The sequence below is a fragment of the Anoplophora glabripennis genome, unplaced genomic scaffold (genome assembly GCF_000390285.2).
Source record: "Anoplophora glabripennis isolate ALB-LARVAE unplaced genomic scaffold, Agla_2.0 scaffold364, whole genome shotgun sequence".
Taxonomy (NCBI): domain Eukaryota; kingdom Metazoa; phylum Arthropoda; class Insecta; order Coleoptera; family Cerambycidae; genus Anoplophora; species Anoplophora glabripennis.
In genome coordinates, this window is record NW_019416465.1 from 446,792 (window position 1) to 471,462 (window position 24,671).

Genomic DNA, 24,671 nt, shown 5'->3' on the forward strand with positions numbered 1-24,671 from the left:
TAGGAAGGGCCGGACCTGTTTTATGGCCTCCAAGATCGCCTGATCTGAACCCTCTAGATTTCTTTGTTTGGGGATATTTGAAGACATTAGTGTATGGTACTCCTGTAAATAGCCTGGAAGAGCTGCAGCTACGGATTAATCAAAAGTGTCAAGAAATCCAAACCAAGGAGGGTGTTTTCGAAAGAGTTCGAATATCGTTGAGACGAAGATGTCGTGCCTGCTTGGAAATGGACGGAGGGCACTTTGAACATCTTCTGTAACTTTGTTTTTTGTTTGTTAAAAGCTTCCTTTGTCGGTTTATTCCTAATAAAATAAAATGTTTGAAAAACGAATAGTGGTCCATATCTCCGCAACCGTTACTTTGCGGACCCATGTTTATTAAGACTTTTCTGCTTACTTTGGTTCATACTATTACCTCCTGAAATATTTTACACTCTTTTTTTAACACCGTGTATTTAGGAAAAGCCGTTTTAAAGATAAAAGCGCATAACGATGACAAAAAGTGGAACTTTAGAGCAGTCGTATTTATACAGTTTTACCACCTTAAATCGAATATATGTTGTACTTACGGTTGGGGAGGGTAGGCAGACAGGAATAATATGCTGCTTAAATCTAACATTTCTATCCAGTTTGACGAGCGCCACGTCGTTCCTGAAATCGGACGGCGAATACGACGGGTGCACCTCCTTCCTCTCTACCGAGAATTCTTCGTAAGGTAGTTTCTCTTCTTGATCCCTCACGTCCCATTCCCCGAGCCTTATGCGAATATTCCCATTTGCGGTCCTGGAGAAAATAAAAGAGGAATATTTAATAAACCTGGCTTGCACCGTCCAAGATTTACACCGCTCTTGGAAACGGTGTCGAATCTTTTATTAAAAACGAAACGCGAATCCTTTTGTGTTTACGTTTTTTGTTGTTTCTGAATTTGGAAACTGAGAGGGAACAACATCTATTTATCGGCAAGATTTTGGTATAAATATTGGAGTAGTACAATTTGTTTTGAATTCTTCTTCAGAATTGCATATTGCATTCATATTTTGTTATAAATTATAAATAACATATGTACATGTTTGTTACAAAAACGTATAAAATTGTAAGATTTTTTCCTAAAAATTTGAAGGTTTTATGATCATTCAAAGACGAAATGTGAAACACACTTTTTAATTAATTACTCAAAAACAGTTGTTGATAAAAGCTTTGAGCTTGGTTCAATGCATTTCACAGTAGTTACTTACCAGCAAAATTTGAACAATGTCTAATCAGTACTATCCTAATTAACAGTTTAAAATGATTCAACTTTCAAAAAAACCTCTAATGAAATGCAACCAAAACATTTGTGTTTCTTCTATCATATATAAAAGTTTAAAAATCGTTAAACTACTGAGTATCGACAGCACCGAACCATACAAGAAAATGTGTATCATTCAAAGTTTTTGCACAAAATTTCCCCTATAAAATGTGTCATTGTTTTAAATTTTAGAAAAGCTAGAGAAAAATTGACATTCGTTCATAGTTCTTGTGACGTTTGAAAAGTCTTTTCCTCATCAAGAAAAGAAAGAATCATAGACACAGAATAGACAGGCAGAATTTTAGTTGACAATGATTTATTCTAATTATTTTTGATCGCTTTAAGTTGCTACAACTTTGTATAGTTACGCATTTATATTTAGTATCTTCTACTCTTTTGAGCAGTACCATTTCCATTTCCCTTCCCATCTATGAAACTTCAGAGTCCTTAAAAATTAAAGATTATTTTTTTGGTTAAGCTAATGGAACATATAGGTCAATTAAAGGCCTGGTATTAATAAAGAAATCGAAGAAACATGGAGCACTATTCCACATGCTTCTCTGCGACGATTTATCTGATTCTGGGGTAGACTTCGATCAAAAGATATGACTGTGGAAGTTCAGTGACCTACTAGACTGTACTGAGAATAAAAAACTTTTAAATAGAATATCTTCAAAAGCGGTGGAAGTTTCTGATTCAGTTACTCCGTCAGCATCGGTACATACTTCATAATCGATTGAAAAATAGTTTCAAAATAATATAATTATGGTATTCCACTGTAATATTGCGAACCTCAATTTGTAATTTTCAAACAACGAAATAATAGTAGTAGATTAGTTTGAGTTGCAAAATATATTCAAATAAAATAAATCGATTTACAAACATAGTCATATTATTGAAATAATTTATCTAATTAAATTAATTAGTAGATACAGGGGCAAGAAGAGATTTTTTCTACAATATAAATAGTTATTTATGATACAAGTATTAAAAGTGATATTTTATTTTGTGAGTGGGGAATATTGCGGAACGAGCGTATTGTAAAACTGTTAAAAAATGCCATCTGTGGGTTTGAACTCCTGATCTATGGCTTACGTAATGGACGTGTTACACTGAGCCACCCGTCCGTTTCAATTACATATGTATGTGACAATAAAGTATATACCTATATTAAGTCATGTACTACATAAAGGGTAACTAAATAAAACAGTTAAGTTGCTTAAAGTTTATTAGTAACTACGTCCTTAAATAATGTAAATTTTGTGGCTAAAAGAAAATGGATTTTGAATACGGGATATGAAAGAAATTTTATTATTCCATGAGATGCTGAAGAATCCGCAAATAGTGCAACTTTAGCCCCAACTTTTGCCCCAAAAATCGGGGCAACAATTTGATTATAACATATAAAAGACTTATTGAATGGTATAAAATGAAGAAAGTAGCAGATAAGTTCACTGAAAATATACTTTTCGCTTACTTCGAAGAAATATAAGTTATGGAAGTCGTCAACACTGTGGTGTAATATTTCTATGATAAAAGCTAGTTTGCGAATCAAGAACAACGTGGATATATAATCCGGGCGAACTAGACCAAACACATGCCCGTTTTAAAAATCGGACCTACCTCGAATTTTATGGGCTTAAAATTAAGTAAAAAAATTCACATAATAAATGCCTAATGTTGTGTATTTTGTGTAATTTTTTTTACATTGTAAAATTAGCGGTGAAAAAAAATTGAACAAAATTTTCAGCATTGAATAAAAAGACCGAATTTGGCTGAAATTGGATTAAACTGCAAGAAAAGATAACTGTTGGGGTACTCAACAAATACCCGCAATCCGGACCTCCAATTTCAAAATGACGGCCTATTGCAAAATTATAAAGTCGAAAACGCGTACGCGTATATCTTCTGCCCAAGTCAAGATATCGAAATTTGGCAAAAAAGATCTAAAGGTAATTACATTATCTCCCGTCTGTGTAAATTTCAGATTTTTAAGTTGCAAAATAAAAAAGTTATAAACAAAAAACCAAAAAAAAAAATACGGTAACTAGGGCGGTTATCTCGGCGATTTTTTTACATACAGATTTCATAACCAACTGCATCAAATAATGCTTAAAAAAAAACGTGAACTTAAAAAAACGCGTCTTAAAACGGAAAAGTGTAGGATATCGGTCAAAAAATCGAAAATTTTTATTAATACCAACATTAATAACAAAAATTAATACATTTTTTAATGAAGCTCCAGACACCACATATCTAATGATAGAAGTTGCATCAATTTTTAGTTTATTATGAACATGCCGTCGTGAGGAGCGTTGTAAATTAACATCGAATGATATTGAAAAATCAGAAAACTCCTTATTGATTCATATTTTGGAGATTAAAACCAACGTTCGTCGAAGTTTTTGTATCATTGGAAGCTACATGAATTATTACCATAAATATTCAATATTAAGGCCAGCATTGTTCTAAATTACGTTAACGACAAATGTACTGTTCAACCTGTTGGGATAAATACTTTTGGGAGGATTCCTACTAAAATTGTCGAATTTTTTAAATTGCTAGATCCGAAGCAGTTTACTGGACATTGTTTCCGAAGATTACAATAAAACGGCATGGTGGATGGAAATGATCAGTCGTTGCATCAAGGATTCTGCTACAAATAAAACAAAAATTGCTGAGAGAATTCTTCCCTGTACCAGTACCTCTTCTAAAGCCGCAATTGCTTTAGAGAAGCCTTCTACCTTGACATAAGCGTCATCAGATGACGTCGTCGATAGTATTGCAGTTAAACTGAATACCTCCGTAATAACTTCTCAGGGAATTAACATAAGTTACTGTTCGGGTTGTAATATTAATACTATTGTTTCTAAATAAATAATTTATAACTGTTCCGATAAAAATATGTATTAATGTTTCTAAATAATTGATATATTCTTTCTAAATTTATCAATATAACTTTCTATTATCTAGAGAAGAATGCTTATTACTATATAATATATAGCATTTTATTTTTAACACTAGTTTTAACAGTTTTTTTACACTAGTGTTAAAAGTGTTTTTGACACGTAACATTATAAATGTCAATTTTTAGTTTTGTACCACTTAACTAAAGTGTTTTCTTGACGTCTAGAAAGCAGTATTGAAGTATCAATATTTTATGACAGTCGTCGAGAAAAGATATTCATCACAACAAATAGACACGTAATATATAAACGTTATACAAAAAATATTTTTGTGTAAAACTGGGTTGGAAAGAGCATCACTACTTGTACTGTTGTTATTAATTTTTAACTTACGTGGCCACGCAATGCGCCGCTGTGACGATCCACCTCTCATTCAGTAGCGCTCCGCCGCATGCCAATTTCTTAGTCAGAAATCCCGTTTTGATTAGAGCAACTTGCCACGGATGTGATGCGAATCCTGTAGAATGTCCTCCGACTATTCTGTTCATCCTAGTGTGGAACTCACCGCAACCTGAAATGAGGCAAAAGTTAATATAAGTCGTGACGGATTCTGACCCCATGTGCCATTGTGCTCTCAGAATTAGAAAGGAAGGATTTGCGGTGCTGAAACCAACTTTCCGGTGCTGAAATATAAAGAAATAGTGGTATGTGTACGTAAGATACTGAAAGTCTTATTTGGAAGATAATTATTTTACTAAAATTTGCGTAAGGGGAATTATATTTGCTTTCGGAGAAAGACATTTTCAATTTCGAAGAATAGAGTATTGAGAATTAAAAAATATTACATTTACTTATTGTACATAAAAATTGGGGCAATGACACAAATATGTCTGCTAGTAGCGGAGATGTTGGGAGATAATGTCACTAAGAATCCCAAAATTGCGGCGCCACTGAAATAGTTGAAAATCAAAAATAACTTCAGAAGTATTTGTATCGCAAAAAAAAGAGTTGTAAAAACAAATTAAATTTTTAATATAATGTACTTATGAAAATCCCAAAAAAAATTGCTTAGGGATTTTAAATCTCTTAAAAAATTGTAAATTATTTTGGATTATATTTTCATTAAAATTGATTTTTACCAAAAAAAAAATCTATTTTATTTTGGTGATACAACTAGTTTTTTCGAAGTCTCAATTTAAATTTTAAAATAATCTCTCGAAAATGGTTCGTTTTTCGACGGAAATGGAAGATATTATACCATCTGGAATTAAATGTTCTCTGGGTACACATGTTCGCAAGTGACCCATTTTTAAGCATTACATCAAGAACGGCGCCGGACGCATCACTGGGTTCCCGGAAGACGACCCCGGCAGAGTGGCGCCAAGGACCAGGGACTTCTGCCAGCGATATACCTACGGCCGACTCCACACACAGAGACTCTCCTACGAACACTCACCCCGTCAACACGTCTTTTCCTATACAAGTTTTCTATACATTAGTTTTCAATAAAATTCTTTGTTATTACCGTTGAGAGAGCGTTTTATTCTTGCTGTACAGCAAAAGCAACCCTCAGTTCTAATTCAGTTTACAAATATTCAGTAGCGTTGAAATTTAAGAATGCTTGGTGATGGTATCTCCAGTATCTCCACCACAGTTAGCAGAATTGTGCTCAACTCTGGAAATGTTTGCCTATAATTCATCAATCTATGTCAAATGTTTTAGGGGGTATTTAAATAGATAAAATATTTTCCAAACACCCTGCTAAAAAAAATGCTAGATGCACAGTAGAAATAATATACTTTCAGTAACGATTACATTATGTTTAGTATAGATGTTTGCTTTTCCAAATGATGATCCGATTAGGTTAAGTTAGATCAGGTTGGGTTTAGTTTAGTTAAATAATATATAACTACTGCGTACCTTCTATATTAACATCTGCTATATGTATTTATTTAAAATATCCAATCAGTTGTTACTGTGCCTAAATACCATATATTACTGTACAAATATACATATTATTACATTTTCAACCAAAATTACATATTTTGTAAAGATTTAATTATAAGCCAAAATGATGTTTCCAATATTCGATTAAACATTTTCATAGCGGTAATATACATCCACCCATACAGGAACACAACTGTATTGCATAATTCATTTTAAATATTTTTCTGATGTACATTTTACAAATTATAAAATCTTCCTAAATACAAATGGCTTCACTTACAATGTACACTGTTTGAGTTAAAACAATTTTGAATGAAACTTAAATTACACTTTCCGAAATAAAGTCGACTAATCCAAAATACAAAATGGAAAGGGTGTACAAAACTACAAACGTCAATACTAGTGTGGTGTAATTCAATAATAGTTTGGGCATGTAGCCCATAGACTAGTTGTTTTCGGCAGAACCAATATTTAGCAGTCTGGTCTGTGAGGTTTGATGTCTTTTACATACCTAGATTTCTGGTATCGCAGAATGTTGTTTGACTTCGTTTGATGGGATTTGTTTGAATTAGCTTAATACCTTAATAAAGAGTAAAAAGTATACTTTTTGTTTAATTGCGCCAAATGGAATAATCCATAGGGGTTAAAACAGCCTACATATATTTTACGAGGAGAAATTAAATAAACTTAATTTGTCATAAAACAGAAGCAAATATATGAAAGCTCCAAGAGACAATTATTGTCCAGGTTAGAATATTACATTCAAAAATAGTACCAGGTTTCATTTTTTTCAGGGTTGTAACAAATTATATGTCGATTTAATAAAACCGCCTACCCATATCTCCTCCACTATACACCGTGTCCACCTAGTGCGCGTAAGTCCAATATCTAGGTTAATAAAATATATAACTTAATTTTTTTCTACAGAGTTGCCTACTTTTCCGAGCTGCACAAAATGAAAATATATTTGCATATACAGGGTGTTCAGTTTTTCCTGGGCAGGTACCAACTTAATTTTTTTTAATAGAAACCTATAGTTTTTATGGCATTATCGAATTCTACGTGAAAAATTAACGGGACTTTGTGTTATGATCCCTATTAAAATATTGGTAGTTTTCGAGATAATCGACTTTTAATTTTTTTTTCGTCACTTCTAGTAGTTGACATAATTATGGTTATATGAGAGCTAGAAATTATTTTTTTTTCATCCCTAGCTTTTGGACTAGTAAGGAGGATGAAGCATGCCGGGAACGAAAATCCATTGGCGTGTCTGCGTAAAAGGCAACAAGATATAGAAAATAATGAAAAAATATAATAAAACATAACATCTAATATTTTTTACGGTTTGCTATAACAGGCACATTGATCCATTTTAATTATTACAGCATTTTAAAACGTCCCAAATGTGTTTTTTTTAATTTATAAATTTATTATAGCCCTGGAATTAGACCCCTCGTCTACGCTTATGCTATGACGTTTCTCAGGACGGGTTAAATCAAGTCCGTTTACACCCACTGAAAAAGCATTTCCCTATTCCCTACCAAGTGCAAAAGACAGAGATAGAATATAGATCGACGTTCAGTGTAACTCGGTCTCTAGACGATTATAGATTCTATCGATGTGCGTAGCGAGCGACACAAAGATAAATAATATTGAACCATATAAAAATCATTTTATATTTTATACGCATTATGGTAATAGTGTTTTTATATTATGTCTTAGTCACTCTTTATAATTTCGACCGCGGAGTATAGGTGGACACGGTGTATACTCATATTGCGACAAACTACCTATTCATGTCATACTAAGTTTTGCTTAAATTCGCTTTCAAGATATTAAAAAATACCATTACTTTTATGGAATACTAGCGCCCTCTCTGAAATATCCAAAAAATAATTAGACCAGCGTATTTGGCGTCCTTAAAAATCCCGGAATACCACCTTTCATAAAAATATTTCGTACTGTTTGGAAATTTTCGCAAAAATTCCATTTCAAAAATTTTATTTTGTCACTATAATATTTCGAAAACTTGAAGAGATAGGCTTTTAGGTCATAAGACTAAAAATCTTATTTTTAGACGTACTATCGCCCCCTGTATTTACGGGAGGTCTTTCTGAAACAGCCTTTATAAAAAGACAGATTTATCCTTAAAAAATAATATATAATGTACTCCTTTATGTACTAAGGGCTACATAAATAGGAAATATCAGAACTATAGGAGTGAATGTTACTTAGAATCAATCACCTCTTGGAAATCAAAGATAAAAATGGAATAAGACAATATTTTCTTAGTTGCATTATCAAAATAATTGAGAAAAAACATTACAATCATTTATGATAGTCTAATTTATTAACATCTTCATCTTTAACAGAATTCCAAGGGAACAACCACCAACTTTACTTTGAGATAGTAGTAGGCATAGGGTTTCGCGAGAAGTAGAAGTAAAGCAGCCCACAAAATTGATATTAATGAAAGTAAAGGAAGTTATCCGCGTCATTTTCACCATCTACTTAATTGAATACCGTTGTTACAAGCCCCAAGTATATAACGGGCCTAATTAACCTTTCAGGGCGTTGAACCCGAATTTTCCCTTACGCCCGCTTTCTTTTGTTTCCATTTATTAAATTATGGTCACGAGTGGGTGGGAGCTTGGCGTTTATGTTCCGTAAATTTCGTCTACAATAGCGTGTACGAGAAAAACTCCATAAGAGAAATTGTTAGATATTAAGTTGGAGCAAAGTACTTAGCAGATACTGAGATTTTCAGATTATCTAAATGGAAAGAGTGGAAAAGTTGTGCGAAATGTCATTATGACATTTTGACATAACAAATTAAATTCAAAACGGAAAAACTAATTCTTAGATATGTTCAAGGTTTAATTTCAGGTTAAATAGTGATAGTAGTCATTATGACCAATGTTCCCTCTAATTTTTTCGCTGACTGCGAGGTACAAACGTATATGGGAGCAAAAATGTTCAAAACGTATGCCTGTGTTTCAAGTTTTTTTTTTAATAAATACTCTTGAAAATTACATTTCAAAGCATTTTAATAAAACACAAACAAGTACGGATTTTTACATTATCGTTCTTTGTATTCTTTCTTTGTATCCATTTTTAGATGCAATTCTTTTATCTCCCAAAGTAGTGTATTTTTTTCTTAATTTGTCCACCATTAAAATTTCAATAAATTTATTAAGAAAAAGTTGAAATAATACGTAAATTTATAAATTAGGTACTTCAATTTTCAGAACTGTCCTCTAATTTGAATAAAATATATTCAATTCCTTAAATTAATCTTAAAGTATGAACTTTATGTTACAAATAAAATAAAACTAAGATAATAATATAATAATAGAATTAAATAAATCAGTTTTAGGAACTGCTTATTTGCCAGTAGCGTCAAATGTTTTCTATTTTCTGGAAGAAAAGGTCCTAGTGCCCGACATCGTTATGTACGTTTCCACTTTCATTTACTTCCTAATGCCATAATTAAGTTAGAAGTAGACCTAAAGAAGTTTAATTGCCCAAGCTGAACTCGGCCAACCGGGACATATTAATGTGTTTTTTTATAGCTTGAACATCCTTAAGCGTACAGTCTTGGATAAAAATATTTTTGACCGATATAATTTGAACAGAAAATGTATCAGATCTATATTTATTTGCCATTAAACAATAACCCTTTGTTTCAGAAAGAAATAAGTAAAACGAATAAAATTATATTTTCAAATACTTGTTATACTTTAATAATTTAATAATTTAATAGTTTTATTATTTACTTTAGAAATGAGTCAACTGAAACTGTATTAAAATAATAAAATTATATTTGCAAAACTAACATATAAAATTATGAACAGAATAATTTTAAAAAATGAAAGCATTGTGCCAAATGTTATATAGTGCGTTTTAGTTAGTTCCAAAACAATAAATAAATAATGAGAGAGTAATTCTGTTTAATGTGTGTCCACAGAGAAAAACATTTTTCATTTTTTCATTTTTTTTAACTACATAGCCCCACAAAAAAAAAGTTCTGTACCAGAGAGATAAACACAGACATTTTGTGAATTCGATTCCCCAGCCCAAAAACCGATTTACCAGGTAATTTTTTATTAAAACGCTAAAATCTCCTCAAAAATAGGGTGAAATAGTCAGGATCAGGTAAAGCTTTATAATGAAAAGCAACAATTTGTAAATATTTATACATCTATTACTGCAAAAATGACGCCACACGCGAAATATAGAGGCCTTTTAATTTTTGTGTAATAGTATAGCCAGTTCAATGAATACAGGGAACATTATGTAGTCCCAAAGTTAAACATTTATAAAAATTATATACAAATTATCATATAAATATTGTAGTTGTAAGTTCCAATTCAAGCAAATGGAACTCTGATATATTTAAATTCCTTTCATTGGCCTAAATAAAAATGTTTAATTTTCAAATTGTCGGTGTCATATTTTCTTGACACCATTGTGACAATTATTTTTGCAATAAAAGCAAATAACAGAGTTTCTTCAAATCATTTAATTTTTCATATTCTTTTCTGCGTTTCATTTTCAAGACTAAGTTCCATTTACTTATTTGGCAAGCGAGAGGAAGTTTAACAAAGCGTTAGTTGTTAATTTTACCACTGTGGTTAGGCGGGTCGGTGGCCAGCGGCCTCTCGTGATCATCGGAATCGTAGAAGCTCGGCCTGTTGCTCTGTTGGGGATGGTGGTGGTGATGCGGCGGCCTGTAGGGAGGCTTATCGATGCTGTTGCTGTCCGGATCATCATCAGGCTCCGGCGTGTAATAGCTTACTAGATGGTATGTGTCTAATTTGTGTTAGTTAACAAGGTTATTAGTGTTAGTAATGCTGAAAGTATACCTATATCTTTTGGAACTAATTAGCAAGATGGTTACAATTTGCTTTACATTATGTTGAATGTACAGGGATAGGATTGCAGTGTTTGGTTTCAATTAACTACTGGTTTTAGCTGAGATCAATAAAAAGGAAACGATATATGACTATGTTAAAATGAGGCCATATATATTTATAAATTCAATAATATGGAGTTGTTCATAATTCTCTTTTTATTGCAATTTGCTTTTTTGCAGTTAAGATATTTAAATGAGATAAAATGTTGAGATGTGTAAAAAGTCCTGCGGAGTCACAATATTCGATCAGAAAAAACAAATAACAAAACCGTGACTTAAAAATAAATCCCGCAATTTTGTTTGGACTTCAATTGTTTTTTAATTATCATTTTCGAAAAATACATAAATAATCGTGCAACTTTTATATTTCACATTTATTTATAACTTAAAACAAACAAGTTCAAAGGGGGATCAAAATATAGTGAATCACCCTGTACTAGTAAATAATCAGTATTTGTAACAAGTTGGTCTATATAACGTAACGTAAAATAAGTCAGATGTTTCTTGCTTAAGCCTGTGTGACATGTTTCAAAAAGTGTTACAAATTTTTAATGTAAAATTCTTCCCAAATATCTATGACCGTGGAAAACAGCCAGTGCAGATAATGGACAATTTTTAACGAAAAATAAGTCCTTCTCAATTTTCACCTAATAATCATGTATGCAAAGAGGTGCATTGCTAATTATATTCTAACATTAAAGATGGAATATTATCACTGAAAATTCTCTTTTAACAATTAGAACAAACTAACATTTCATGTCGACTATTCGTCAGTTGTTTGTAATAAGCAGACATATTTAAGAATTTTCCTGTTTCGAAAAAATTCAGAATGACTGAAAACGGTAAAATAAGATGATGTATAGTTTTTACTTGAACATTTCTTACAGCATTATGTTCATTTTGTATGAGCTCTCCAAAAACATAAATACATACATTTTTAACTTTAATTTTAAAAATAAAATGTTTTCTAACTATTCGGACAATACTGCATAATAGTTTTCACAAGGAAGCATTTGAGACCGTATTTTCTGCACAAGAGAATTCAACTTGGAATTCTGTAGATTATCTATTGCTCTTATTGTTAGTCCGCAGCGAATATGAACCCACAATTATACTACATATTTTAAATTCAATAAGAGAATGTAAGTACAAAATAATGGAAGCTTTTGTAATAAGTACTTCAAATATAAAATACATTTGTTAGCATTAATATTACTATAGGGAAGTTTAAGGAGAATGATACAAAAATAGTTTTCGAGGATTTCGACTAATTCGATTACCATATCTCGATTATTCTCATCATTACTTTCTAAAGTGATCCTACATTATGTTTTGCAAAAGATAAACATTGTGTTTTTCAATAATTAATAGGTTCTTTGGACAAATTAATTGGTGGTAATTATTTTTCTGATTTTAGAAGACTTTTACATAAATCTACATTTTGTCCCTTGAAATATTTTAATATCAGGGAAGTAAATGACGAGAAAAAGAGAACACATAAATCACCTGTACAACCTATTTTAGATGAGAATCGGAAGTTTCGCGGAGACTATTAGAAACAGGGAAATATTCGTATAAAGGGACAGAGTGGTTGAAATGTAAAAAAAATAATATGGCTCCCGCAAACAAATGAAAGTAATACGTTTCTGATTTAAGAGTTGATTTTGTTTTGAAAATTACAAGTTTACATTTTGAGTTAAAAATACATGAGAATAATGCCTCAAGGAGATAAGCTACATAGATTCGACACAAAATTGTATAAAACTACAAGAAATTATTATGTAAAATGATTTTGATATTACTATCTAAAATTTAATGGAAAAATATTCATATAAAATATGTATTCTTATTTATTACATTTTTGTTAATCCAAAATAAGACAGAGGAAAAATTAAATTTGCAAATAAAATTCTATGAAAATATTTCACTTCTTAATTCTTAATAAAGTACATAATTAAAAACCAGAAAGATTTATAAATATTTTAATAACTCTGTGCATCAATATTTAAGTCGATTTACATTCTGCATATATGTAAGGTACATAATAGTTTTGTACTTGTGTTTCTCTATATTTTGCACCTCGTCTGCAGGGCATTCACTCATTTCTCGGGAGGGATATAGTAATATTAGAACTTCGTAAAATATTCCTCCTAAGAAAAATATGGACCCTAATGGGGTACTCACAGATTTACGTTTTGGATTTTAACTTTAAAACCACCTTGTACATTTTAATAAAATTTTGACGAAATGTGGTATAAATAGGGTTCTACGATTTAATGTTAAAACCGGCCTTTTATTATTGCAGTGTATCCATAAACGAATGGACCCAACCAATATTTTTTTTAAATTTTGTTATGTCATTAAACAGAAAATGTTATTTTTATTCATTCATTTATTTCTTTAAAATAAACGGTTTTTGAGATAAATCGATTTTGAAATGGGCAGCAACAAATAGAATTTACTTTTATACAAATTATTTCACATATTTAATTTATTTAACTTTGCCAAATCCACTAGCAAGAACTTTAAATATAAACATTTACATAGTAATAAAAATGATATATGACATGACTTTGTTATATTTCTTCAAATGTTTTGTGCAAAATTCAGGGAAACACACTGTACTATAAATATTTATACAAGTATATCAGTTACTAAGAATTAGAAAAACGTATTTAATAATTTTTAAAATATAACAAATAATATCATTATTTTGGTTATATTTATTAATATCTAGTATTACGTAGTAAAAATGTGAAAATCAGTGTACCTGAGCTGTAACATTTTTATGATATGCTGCCCTACTAAGTATTTCGTATACTTAATACCTGTGTGAAGATTAATATCGTAACTGAAATAATTATTTAATTTTTCCCACAGAAAAACTACCAGTTGCAAAACTATTACTTTGATGTAAATATATATTTAATTAATGTGAAAATGAGGAGAGGAGAAATAGTTTATTGAATAACTAGTCCATCAAGACAGATTATAAATAAAGCGTATTTTTTCTCTCGAGCGTTGATGGAAGAGAACCGTTTTGAGATATTTTTAAAAATATAAAATGTATATTTAGCGGAATGAAGTAAAAAATATATGTAAGTCAAATGATAAACATCTTTTACGAATAATTTTCTTTAATTAATGTAGTTCTTTATCTTTGAAATTTCACACTCCTCAACCAATATTTTAACTGTATCTGTTTTTTTATTTTAATAGATATTTTCATCCTTATTACATTAGATAATTTTCTGCTGCAGTAGTCCAAGGATCTCAAGGATTTAGTTGTCTAAAAAATTAATAACTAAATACTAATAACTGTTATTAATAACAATTATTTAAAAATTTTAAAATCATAAAATTGGCATTTGTTGTATTTTATAACTTGGATATTACATGTTTTTTTCTTTTTTTCTATGAGTTTCTCAAAACATCATATTTTTCAAAACTACTACAAACAATTTTATGTCAAATTACCTACTAGTGTATACACATCAGTGAGTATTTTTGATGACAGATTAATGTTTACATTAAAGTTAGATTATGATGTAAATCAATGATTTAGTAGTTTTTTTTTCATAAAAATTACTTTGTCACACAAAAAAACTAACAAATTTTTGAAATATTTTTATTAGAAATATTCGTGTTTATATTAATTTGCAATTAATTAACTGTATTTTTAATTATAACTGGCAGTATACAATTATTTTAATTAAATCGACAGGCCTATTTTGTTTCTAGAATATAGCAAAAAAAAAGTTAAATAAAATATCAATATGCGATTTTCTGTCTATTTATACATTCAAACCCAAGAGACTCACATATCATTTCCGAAGGAATTCGATGCGCTGAACACGATCCTGTAGTCAAAATTCATAACTTCAAGACAAATTTCGAAGAAAACTGGAATTTTTGGGTGAAACTGGTACAAATGTGGGCTATTTTTTTCCTAAATTTTGTCCAAATATTATTTTCGTAGTATTTTGTGACGCTGAACTCGATGCCATTAGTGAAATTTACCCAAATTATAATTTTTGAAAAGAAACTAAATTGCAAACTGATAAATGTAATCTAATTGTTTAAAAATAAAAAAAGAGTATTAACTTTAAAAATTTACTGTGGCCGTCCTAATCAACCGATTTAAATTTTTCTATGTGAAAAAATTTTCTCAAGTATCTAGATGCTTTATTTGAACTGCAACATTTTGAAAATTCGAATTTTTTTTAAATATTTTTCAAAAAAGGAGCAATTAAAATATTTTAAGAAAATTATCCAAAAAACTTGATTATTTTGCCTTTTTTTCATCAATTATTGCTTTTTTGTAACTTCGGTAATAAATTTAAACATTTTTAACTTACAGTATATTGTGCAAAATTCAATTCTAAAACTTTTTCTTCTTTAATATTCTTCCAAAATGCATAGGTTCCAAGATATAAGTAAAAAACTCAGATAAAATAGGTAGGTATTTTTAAAATTTTTTTAAACATTTTTGCAATTTTGAAAATATTCCGGACCTCGCCCAGATCTAGGGATCTACACTTATATTGTGTGAGTTGTACTGAAGGTATTCCAGCAAAAATTAGCTTGTCCCCTCTCACATCCAATAAGTGGCATATTTCGACAAATATGGTCTAATATCATTTTCGTAGTATTTTGTGTCGCCTTTAGTAAAATTTGCACATGACCTCAATATTTCTCAGGAAATCCACTATTTGGGTAAAAACTGGCCAAAATATCTACTATGGAACAAATATATTTGGCCAAAATTTAAGAAAAAATCTGAATTTTTACTATAGGATCGTGTTCAGACATCGAATTCGTTCGGAAAAATGATACGTGGCTCTCTTGGGTTTGGACTTTTTTTTGTGTGGCTGTGTTATATTTACCACCTGTTTACAAAAGCAGTTTCCAACTGATGTTTTCGGAAGAAAAGTTTATTAAATCTGCTTTTAAATATTTTTCCACAGATGGAGTTAATATCCAGTTAAGCAGAGAAAATCTAAAATTTGTTACAAACTGATGATTTCATATAATATTGGCATGGGTGCAGTATGAACTGCAATTAAGTATTCCCTGGGGATCATATTCTGTCTAGAATTAAACGCGAATAATTTCCTGATACAACAAAGCCCGTCGGGCTTTATATTGCAACCGGCTAAAAACTTACTAGCATTATTGAGGACACCTACGTCAGGACGGTGAGTAGGTGTATGGGACGTCTCTCTGTCGACACAGCACGCCCAGATCATCCCTCCGGAGCAAAGGTCTAGAGGTCGGCCGCCCCCCAACACGCAGCTTATGCTCAGTCCGCACTCGTACTTGACACCTCGAAAGCGGCAGGACTGCGGAATCACTAAAAAAAATTGAATATATTTTACTTCGCATAATTACACCAGATTTATTCAAGTCTTGTCTGATCGTTACTTAAACGTTGCAAACTGTTTCTATTTTAATGAAGTTATACAGGATATCACTGAAAGATCACAGAGTAAGCAAATTTAGATCAACACGTTTCTATAGACAAAAAGGATATTAGTTATTTCTATGTACATGGTCATTCATTAACATTCTACAACCATGTATTCTTTTTTTTCTGTTTTCAGGAAAAAAGAACCAAAGTATTAGCAAATTTTCTTGCGATTTCATTGAATTATTACTTGACTGTTATATTTCAATGATATAAAGCAAACTTACATATATGTCATATACTTGCTTTGACTGTTTGCATAAATATTTTGGTTTATTTGCCAAACCTCTACAATGGATAAAGTTTAAAAAATGAACCTAGTGAATAGGTATTTATGCTTTTCCACTATTAACCTTGTTAAAGAGATATTTAAATATTTTATTAAGAAAAAAAATTCTATATTGTAAAAAGTGTTTTAAATTTTCATCGCTTTCCAAACAAAGGATTTTTTTTTAACTTTAAGTTTTCTTATAAAGAAATAATTTTATAATCCGGAAGAAGTTCCGAATTTATCTCCATGTAGTTTTTCTATGGAGGGTTCTGAAACAGAACAGCACTGACATGATAATTTGTATGACCTAAGAGAAAAAATATTAAACGAAGTTAATACTGTTAACACGGCATATTAAGGAAACTTATTTGGAATAACTATCATTTATCTAGATCAGGATGAAGGTAACACATTTTATGTTAAGGTACTTTTGTTCTCAATAGATAAAACTAATAATCTGTTTGGCAATCTTGGCTATGTGCAGGATCAGTAATTAAACTAAAGTATTGTCATTGCAAATATACAGGGTGTCCCGTTCATGTTTCAAAAAAACTTGTGTGCAATTTCCTCATGGGAAAATAATAGGGGTAGTTCATATAAAGTTTTTTTCTTAAACGCCTTGTTTTCGAGATACAGTGTGTTGAAGTTGTTACTTTCCAATTGGTTTTCCTTAATTTTCTTTAAATAGGCTAAAGATAAAAATGTCAAAATTTGTACATGAGTAAACATCAACTGTGCGTTAAGAATAATGTGTTTCTTTCGGTAGCATGTACCATTTTCGAGAAAAATTACGTTGCATTTTTTTGCTCACATAAAGCGGAAGAAGTACATTAACAAAATATTAAATTGAAAGAAGACCTTACCATTGAATGAGCTGAAGACATTTAGCTACCAACAGTATTTGCATTTAAGACTATAATTTAATTTCTTACGTATCACATGAAACAGTTAAATTGTAAAACATTTTATTAACTAAAAAAAAAATTAAATTTATTTTAAGTTTCAGTTATTTGTAAACTAACATTTAAAAATGTAAATGAAGAGATTATGGTAATTAATTAAATAAATGTGCAAACTCGAAATACTACTGTACAGTAAATACTGAAATTGTCCCCCATTTTCTTCTATGCAACTTCATTTCGACAAGCATACCTTTTTTTGTAGTATGCTTTAGAGTTTACAGAACTTTACAGAACCGTTTAGAAATATAATAAATTTTTACTTTTATTTTTTTTCCGATTGTACCCCTCCAATTACCTGTATCGGCGACACTGCTTTTCAGAAAGAAACCGTTTGCACATTATTCTTAACGCACAGTTGATGTTTACTCGTGTACAAATTTTGACATTTGTATCTTTAGCCGATTTAAAGATAATTAAGGAAAACCATTTGGAAAGCCAACTTCAACACATTGTATCTCGAAAACAGGGCGCCTAAGAAAAAAACTTTACGTGAACTCATCGGCGTTGGAAAAAGTTTCAAAATAATTTGGATTATGTACATTTTTCTAACGCTAGAAAAGCCGTAAGACTCGCTATTAAGAAGGATTATCGCGATTATGTCGCTAACACTGAAAATAACATAAAAAGCAATTGCAAGTCATTTTGGTATTTTGTAGCAAATAAAAGGCAAAATAATAAATTACCCAATACAATGTCATTTAATGGAAACGTTTTTTCTGATGATGAGAATATCACCAACGCTTTCTCTTCTTATTTTGGTAGTGTTTATGAACCCTCTTCTACATCCTCTAATGTTATAAAATCTATGGTACATCCCTTAACGTGCATAATTGATTATATAAGTACATCTGCAATTGAGAAGCGTCTAAATAAACTTGGCATCAGTAAGGGTGCGGGTCCAGACGGCCTGCCGGAAATATTTGTGAATTCTTGCAAAACATCGCTCTTAATACCTCTTTACTTAATTTTCAATAAGTCACTGTCTGAAGGTGTGTTTCCTAGCACCTGGAAAGAGGCTCGTGTTGTGCCCGTTTATAAAGAAGGATGTAAGAGTGATGTAACTAATTATCGCCCAATTTCATTACTATCGATACCTGCTAAGATATTTGAGGCTATTATTACCGAGGAACTTTTCTTTGATAAAGTACACCATCCTACATTGTTCGTAAAGTTGGAGAATATCGGTATACATGGAAATCTATTAAGATGGATAAAATCCTATTTAACTAATAGGCGCCAATGTGTGTCTATCAATAACTCTTACGTCAAATTTTGTTCACGTTACGTCAGGTATACCGCAGGGTTCTCATTTGGGACTTTTGCTCTTTTCTTTGTTTATTAATGACATTGGCTCCTCTTTCCGCTACTCTGAGTATGCACTTTATGCCGACGATCTGAAAATATTTTCAAGAATTTCATCAATTGCTGACTGTCTGAATATTCAATCTGATCTCGACCGTTTCGCCAATTATTGTAATTTTAACAAATTGTTCTTAATGTCTTAAAGAATAAATGTCAATTCATTAAATTCACCCGTCTAAGAAATAATATTCATTTTAGTTATAAGATAAACAATACTCAGCTACAAAAAGTGGATTCCATTAGGGATCTGGGTGTCACTGTGGATTCTAAACTGTCCTTCGAAATTCATGTTGAAAATGTTGTGCGTAAGGCTTTGCGCAATCTTGGATTTATTTTACGTGTAACCAAATCCTTTCGTGATCCCAGATCCTTAATCTTATTATATAATTCCATGGTCCGATCTCATCTTGAGTTTGCGACTTTAGTGTGGAATCCTCAATATCTTAAATATATCGAACGTTTAGAAAAAGTCCAACAAAAGTTTATCTATAACTTAAACTATCGATTTAATAGGCACTTGCTACCACTAAGCTATGATTCGAATCTGCAGCACTATAGACTGTTAAAATTATCACCCAAAAGACATATCGCTTATGTTCTTTTTTTATATAAATTATTTACCGGGAAAATTCACTGCAGCTACATTTTGAGTTCACTATCATTTAATGTTAAACAATATATTTCGCGCTCCTCAAATTTATTTTATCACTCTGCATATGCCTCCAATGCTGCAAATAACTCCCCTTTTAGTATGTTGCAAAAAATTTATAATTTGTTTTTTAATCATATCGACATTTTCAGCCTCTCCTTCAACTCGGTTAGACGCCAAGCTTGCTTGGTTTTTACTTGAATGGTTTTTATCTTCTCTTTTTTCTTGTTGTGCTTTGTTTTTTGTTTCTTTTGCCCTTAATCATATCATTATGTCAAAACTAGGTAATTACTTATTCTTATTAATATTGATTGCTTATTTATTGTATTACTATGTATATTGCATTATTGTAACTTGTTATTCTTATTTGATTTTAGTTCTGTACACACACTGTTATTATTATATTTTATCTATAGTGCACCCTGTAACTTGTATTGTTTATCAATATGTTGGGTTGCCAAATCTGTAAATAAATAAATAAATAAATAAAAACTACCCCTATTATTTTTCCATGAGGAACTTGCACACAATTTTTTTTGAAACATGAACAGATCACCCTGTTATAATATGTATATATCATTGTAATAAAAAAAATGCAAAATTAAAAAAATGACAAACACGTGTTCCATTTAAAAAAACAAAAGTTTGGTTTATACCTTCTAAATACAACGGGTTATTTTTTTGTACATATTTCCTTAAGTAAATTTGCAAAATATGTGTTTTTCGGAGCTCGAATTTTTAGTTTGCTTTCATGTTTTTTCAGTTGCAAAGAACTGATATATTTTTTCTTTCAATTTTGTTTGCAAAGAACAGGATTTTGTAAAGGTAGATAGGATGTATCAATAATAGGCATTTTATAATTAAAATCGTTAAACTGCAAAACCTCTGCCTTCGAGTTAAATCTACTACATAAAAGAAATGAATAGTTTTCAATACGGAAGCGTGACTTTTATCGTGAAAATTACTAGTGAAGAAATGTTTAAGTGACATCATTTATTTTATTTTAACTGTAACAATGTGCCTGTGGTGTGTGTATTGATTAATGCTAATAAAAACTATATTGAAATGACATATTAATACAATAACAGTGGTATGGTGGAAAAGCTAGTAAAAACTGCGATACAGTGATTTCTAAATAACATGCATTAACACTTGTATACAGCGGTTCCAAAAACGATTTTATCGGACTATTATGGTAAGTCAGTAAGCATTAACAAAATATTCTATTTGCAAAAAAATACCTTCTGTTGACCTGTGCTTTAACTGTACTGATCTTTTTAACAATTTTATTAAAATATGCTATTTTATTTCAAGCAAAATATATCTGGAAAACTGTTTTAATCATTTAAGTGTCTTTTTTTGCGTTTCTTCAGCTTTCGCACTAAGAAAGTTATCCCAATATTTCCGGGTTTCTACAAATTGTTAAATCTCTATTTGTAATACCACATTCAATAGGCGTGGTTTTTTTTTAAATGGGTAAGTCGGTCTATATTCCCGACAAAGGAACGGGCGCAAATCCGGTATTTTACATAAAAATGTTTTTTTTTTTGCAAAAACTACGCAACTTATGTATAGGGAAAGCTATTAAAAAATTGTAGGGTCTACAGAAAGGCATCTAATGAAATCATAAAACACAGGGTGTTCTATTTGAAAAAATCGAGATTTTTCAATTCACTCTACAGTTCCTGAAAAAAAATAATTTCTAGTTGTCATACAATCATAATTATGTTAACTACTAGAAGTGAGGAAACATATGAAAAAAAATGAAAAGTCGATTATCTCGAAAACTATCAATATTTTAATGGGGATCATAACACAGAGTCCCGTTAATTTTTCACGTAGACTTCGATAATGCCATAAAAAATATAGGTTTCCATTTAAAATAATTTAGTTGGTACCTGCCCAGGAAAAACTGAACACACTGTATATGCAAATATATTTTCATTTTGTGCAGCTCGGGAAAGTAGTCAACCCTGTAGAAAAAAAATTAAGTTATATCTTTTATTAACCTAGATATTATGGACTTACGCGCACTAAGTGGACACGGTGTATACCCTTTGTCATTCTAAATTACATTCATCTAAAAACGGAAATGGTCAGATTATTTTTTTTTAAGTTATGTTTTATGTAATACTGTATTATTTAAATTTGCAAACATAGAAATTTGAATCTTTTATAACCTAAATTTTAACAAAATTTCAATTATATTTAGAGAATTTTTTCAATTTTCCCAAATTTTTCGGAAATTTAGACCGCTGATATCGACACAATTGGTTTTATTCTCTCTTTAACACCAGAAATATTGGACAGAGTAAACGTTACACCTTATAAAGTATTATTATAGGAGTTCTGTTTAAAAAAGCAGATTATCACTCTCTAAAAATTGAACGTAGAAGAGTCACCTCTTCTACATGAAAAAGTATCTTTTTAAAATGCAAAATGATGTGTCCTAAGAAATGAATAAAAATAAACAATTTATTCCATATTTTTATACCTGTGTAAAATTATTTGGAATTTAGCAGTTAGTATTAAATGCGCAAAATCAAATCCTCTCGAGGCCCAAGTGTTTTTCATTGCACTTTTCAAACATATAATGAGGGTTTATATTACAGTGGTATAAATTTGTTAAAGGGTTTAATATTTATGTTAAGGGCTAGCAGGGTCCTTGTGGTAGTAACTGAAGTTTACGTGACATAACCAATTTAATTAATAGCAATTTTGATACCTATCCTCGTTTAAAAACGAAAACTCTTCGTTTTCTTATAGCGCTCGTATTATAGGATGGGCAGTGAGAATGTACCGTGGAAATTTATGTATCCAGTATGAATCTATTTATTAACAATAACAGTAAAGTTTCTACCCTTAGTACTAACTACCTGGTTTAACAAAGTAAGAGAAAGCGTCCTACATATTAATTAGTTAACTTATTGAATTATTCCCATTATGTCAGTTATTTACGGTTCTACGACTTCGTGTTCAAAGTTGTTCTTTATTATTTCCACTTGTAAATAGAAGGTATAAATATTAGGGATAAATTGCCTGTATAAATTAGTGCTGGCAAAAACCGGAAAAAAGTGAAACCGGTTAACGGGGTTCCGTAAAAACCGATTTCAGATACAACCGGTTAGTCGAATAGTTGCTAAAACCGGTTATTCGAATAACCCGTTACTTGAATCGCCAAAACCGGATATCTGAAAATCGGTGCTTCACAAAAACAAACCCGGAGAAATTGTTTAAAAAAAAAGGTCTACAAAAATCTGGAAGTCAAATTTGTTTACGAAGAAATCGATCTCCAAAAAAAAATGGTCAATTGCAATCGGACAAATCGATGTCTAAAAAAAAGGAAGTAAATCATCGAATAATCGGTTATTTGAATAATCGGATATTTGAAGATTCGAATAACCGAATAACCGGTTTTCGGATATTTGAAGAATCGAATAACCGAATAACCGGTTTTCGGATTTCATAAAAATCCGAATTATCCGAAACCGGTTAACCGACTATTCAAAAAACCGATTTCAGTTGCCAGCACTAGTATAAATGTAAGAATCAACTCTATAAGTTAACAGTGATAAGACAATCTATCTATATATTCCTCAACCAGAGAGAATATAAATTTTATATGACTTTCTGCTACAACATGTAGAAATATTTATTATTTTTTAAAATACCTATATTAAATAAACTATTATATAGAGGAAGTTTTGCCTGAGTGCCGAAAAAAATCGTCTTAAAAGGAATTCTTTCTATTACTCCAACCAAGTTCAGATATCTGTCTTTCGATATAAATTTAGAAGTTAAGGCTTTGTCTAGAACACCTTTCTCCCATGAAAAAGAAAACTATGAAGTAAAATTGCGATAACAGTTTAGATTTACACAAATTTTTATCGTTCAAAAGTACAGCAAGTTGTAAAATACGAAAAAAATTCAGCGTTTTGATCTTCCACTCTTAGTAGTTCAATCTAACAGTTAAATAAATTATCGAATTCCTCTCATGATCTTCCAAAAAAAGTCATACCAATATTACGTTTCTACTTTTAAGATTAAAAGTGCTAATATTTAAAAGTATTTGTGTGTTAAAATGTATGCCATTTCTCCTGACAGTCATTAACTCGACAAATTGACCATAAAGATAATAATAAATCTTTGAGACAATATGTAATTAACAGTTTCTTGTTACTTTCTAATACAAATAGCAAAAATTATTCTTTATTTGAGTTGAAATTTTATGGTACATTCTTTCTCGATTCATACCGATATAATATTTGTTGTACAAAACAAAGCCCACATTTGAAACTGTTATCAAAATACATTTATTTACTTTAAAATCTGTAATATTTACTTTATAAAGATTTAACGTATTAATATATAACAATTCTACTATGATATTCAATTAATAATAATGATAGCCTGAAGAAATAATGTTGCAGATAATATAAGTTCTAGTATATACAGGGTGGTCTCGAAGTAATAGGCCAAAATTAATGGATAGATTCCCGAAGCAAAAATATTGCGATTTAACTGAACTTACTTTAGTCCAAAAGTTACAGTGGATAAACGGGATAAACTCCAAAATTTTGTGTGGATATTTGCATTTATTAAGAAATAAACGAAAAAAACTAAAATAATATTTTACATTTAACTCTCTGTATCTTCTTAACTATCAACTTTTGGACTAAGGTAAGTTCGGTTAAATCGCAATATTTTTGCTTCAGGAATCTACCCATGACTTTTGGACTTTTACCTCGGGACCATCCTGTATATAAATTTTGGATTCATATTAACTAATATCCAAACTATTTTATTATTATCCAAACAGTTTTATGGTGCATCAGGTTCGATTTTACCTTTTTGAATAAATATTTATAGAATAGAATGACAGTGTTAATAAATATTTTTTTACA

At 30.5% G+C, this 24,671-nt stretch overlaps 1 protein-coding gene across 1 annotated transcript in view; it reads right to left on the reverse strand.

Moving 5' to 3' along the window:
* LOC108911601 (serine proteinase stubble) overlaps positions 1 to 24,671 on the reverse strand; it is a 35,945-nt gene that overhangs the window by 10,009 nt on the left and 1,265 nt on the right. The window contains exons 2-4 of the mRNA XM_018716578.1: positions 16,224 to 16,409; positions 4,588 to 4,765; positions 570 to 783 (exon numbers count right to left, since the gene is read on the reverse strand). Coding sequence (XP_018572094.1) covers positions 570 to 783; positions 4,588 to 4,765; positions 16,224 to 16,409 — 578 coding nt within the window. The remainder of the gene's footprint in view (positions 1 to 569; positions 784 to 4,587; positions 4,766 to 16,223; positions 16,410 to 24,671) is intronic.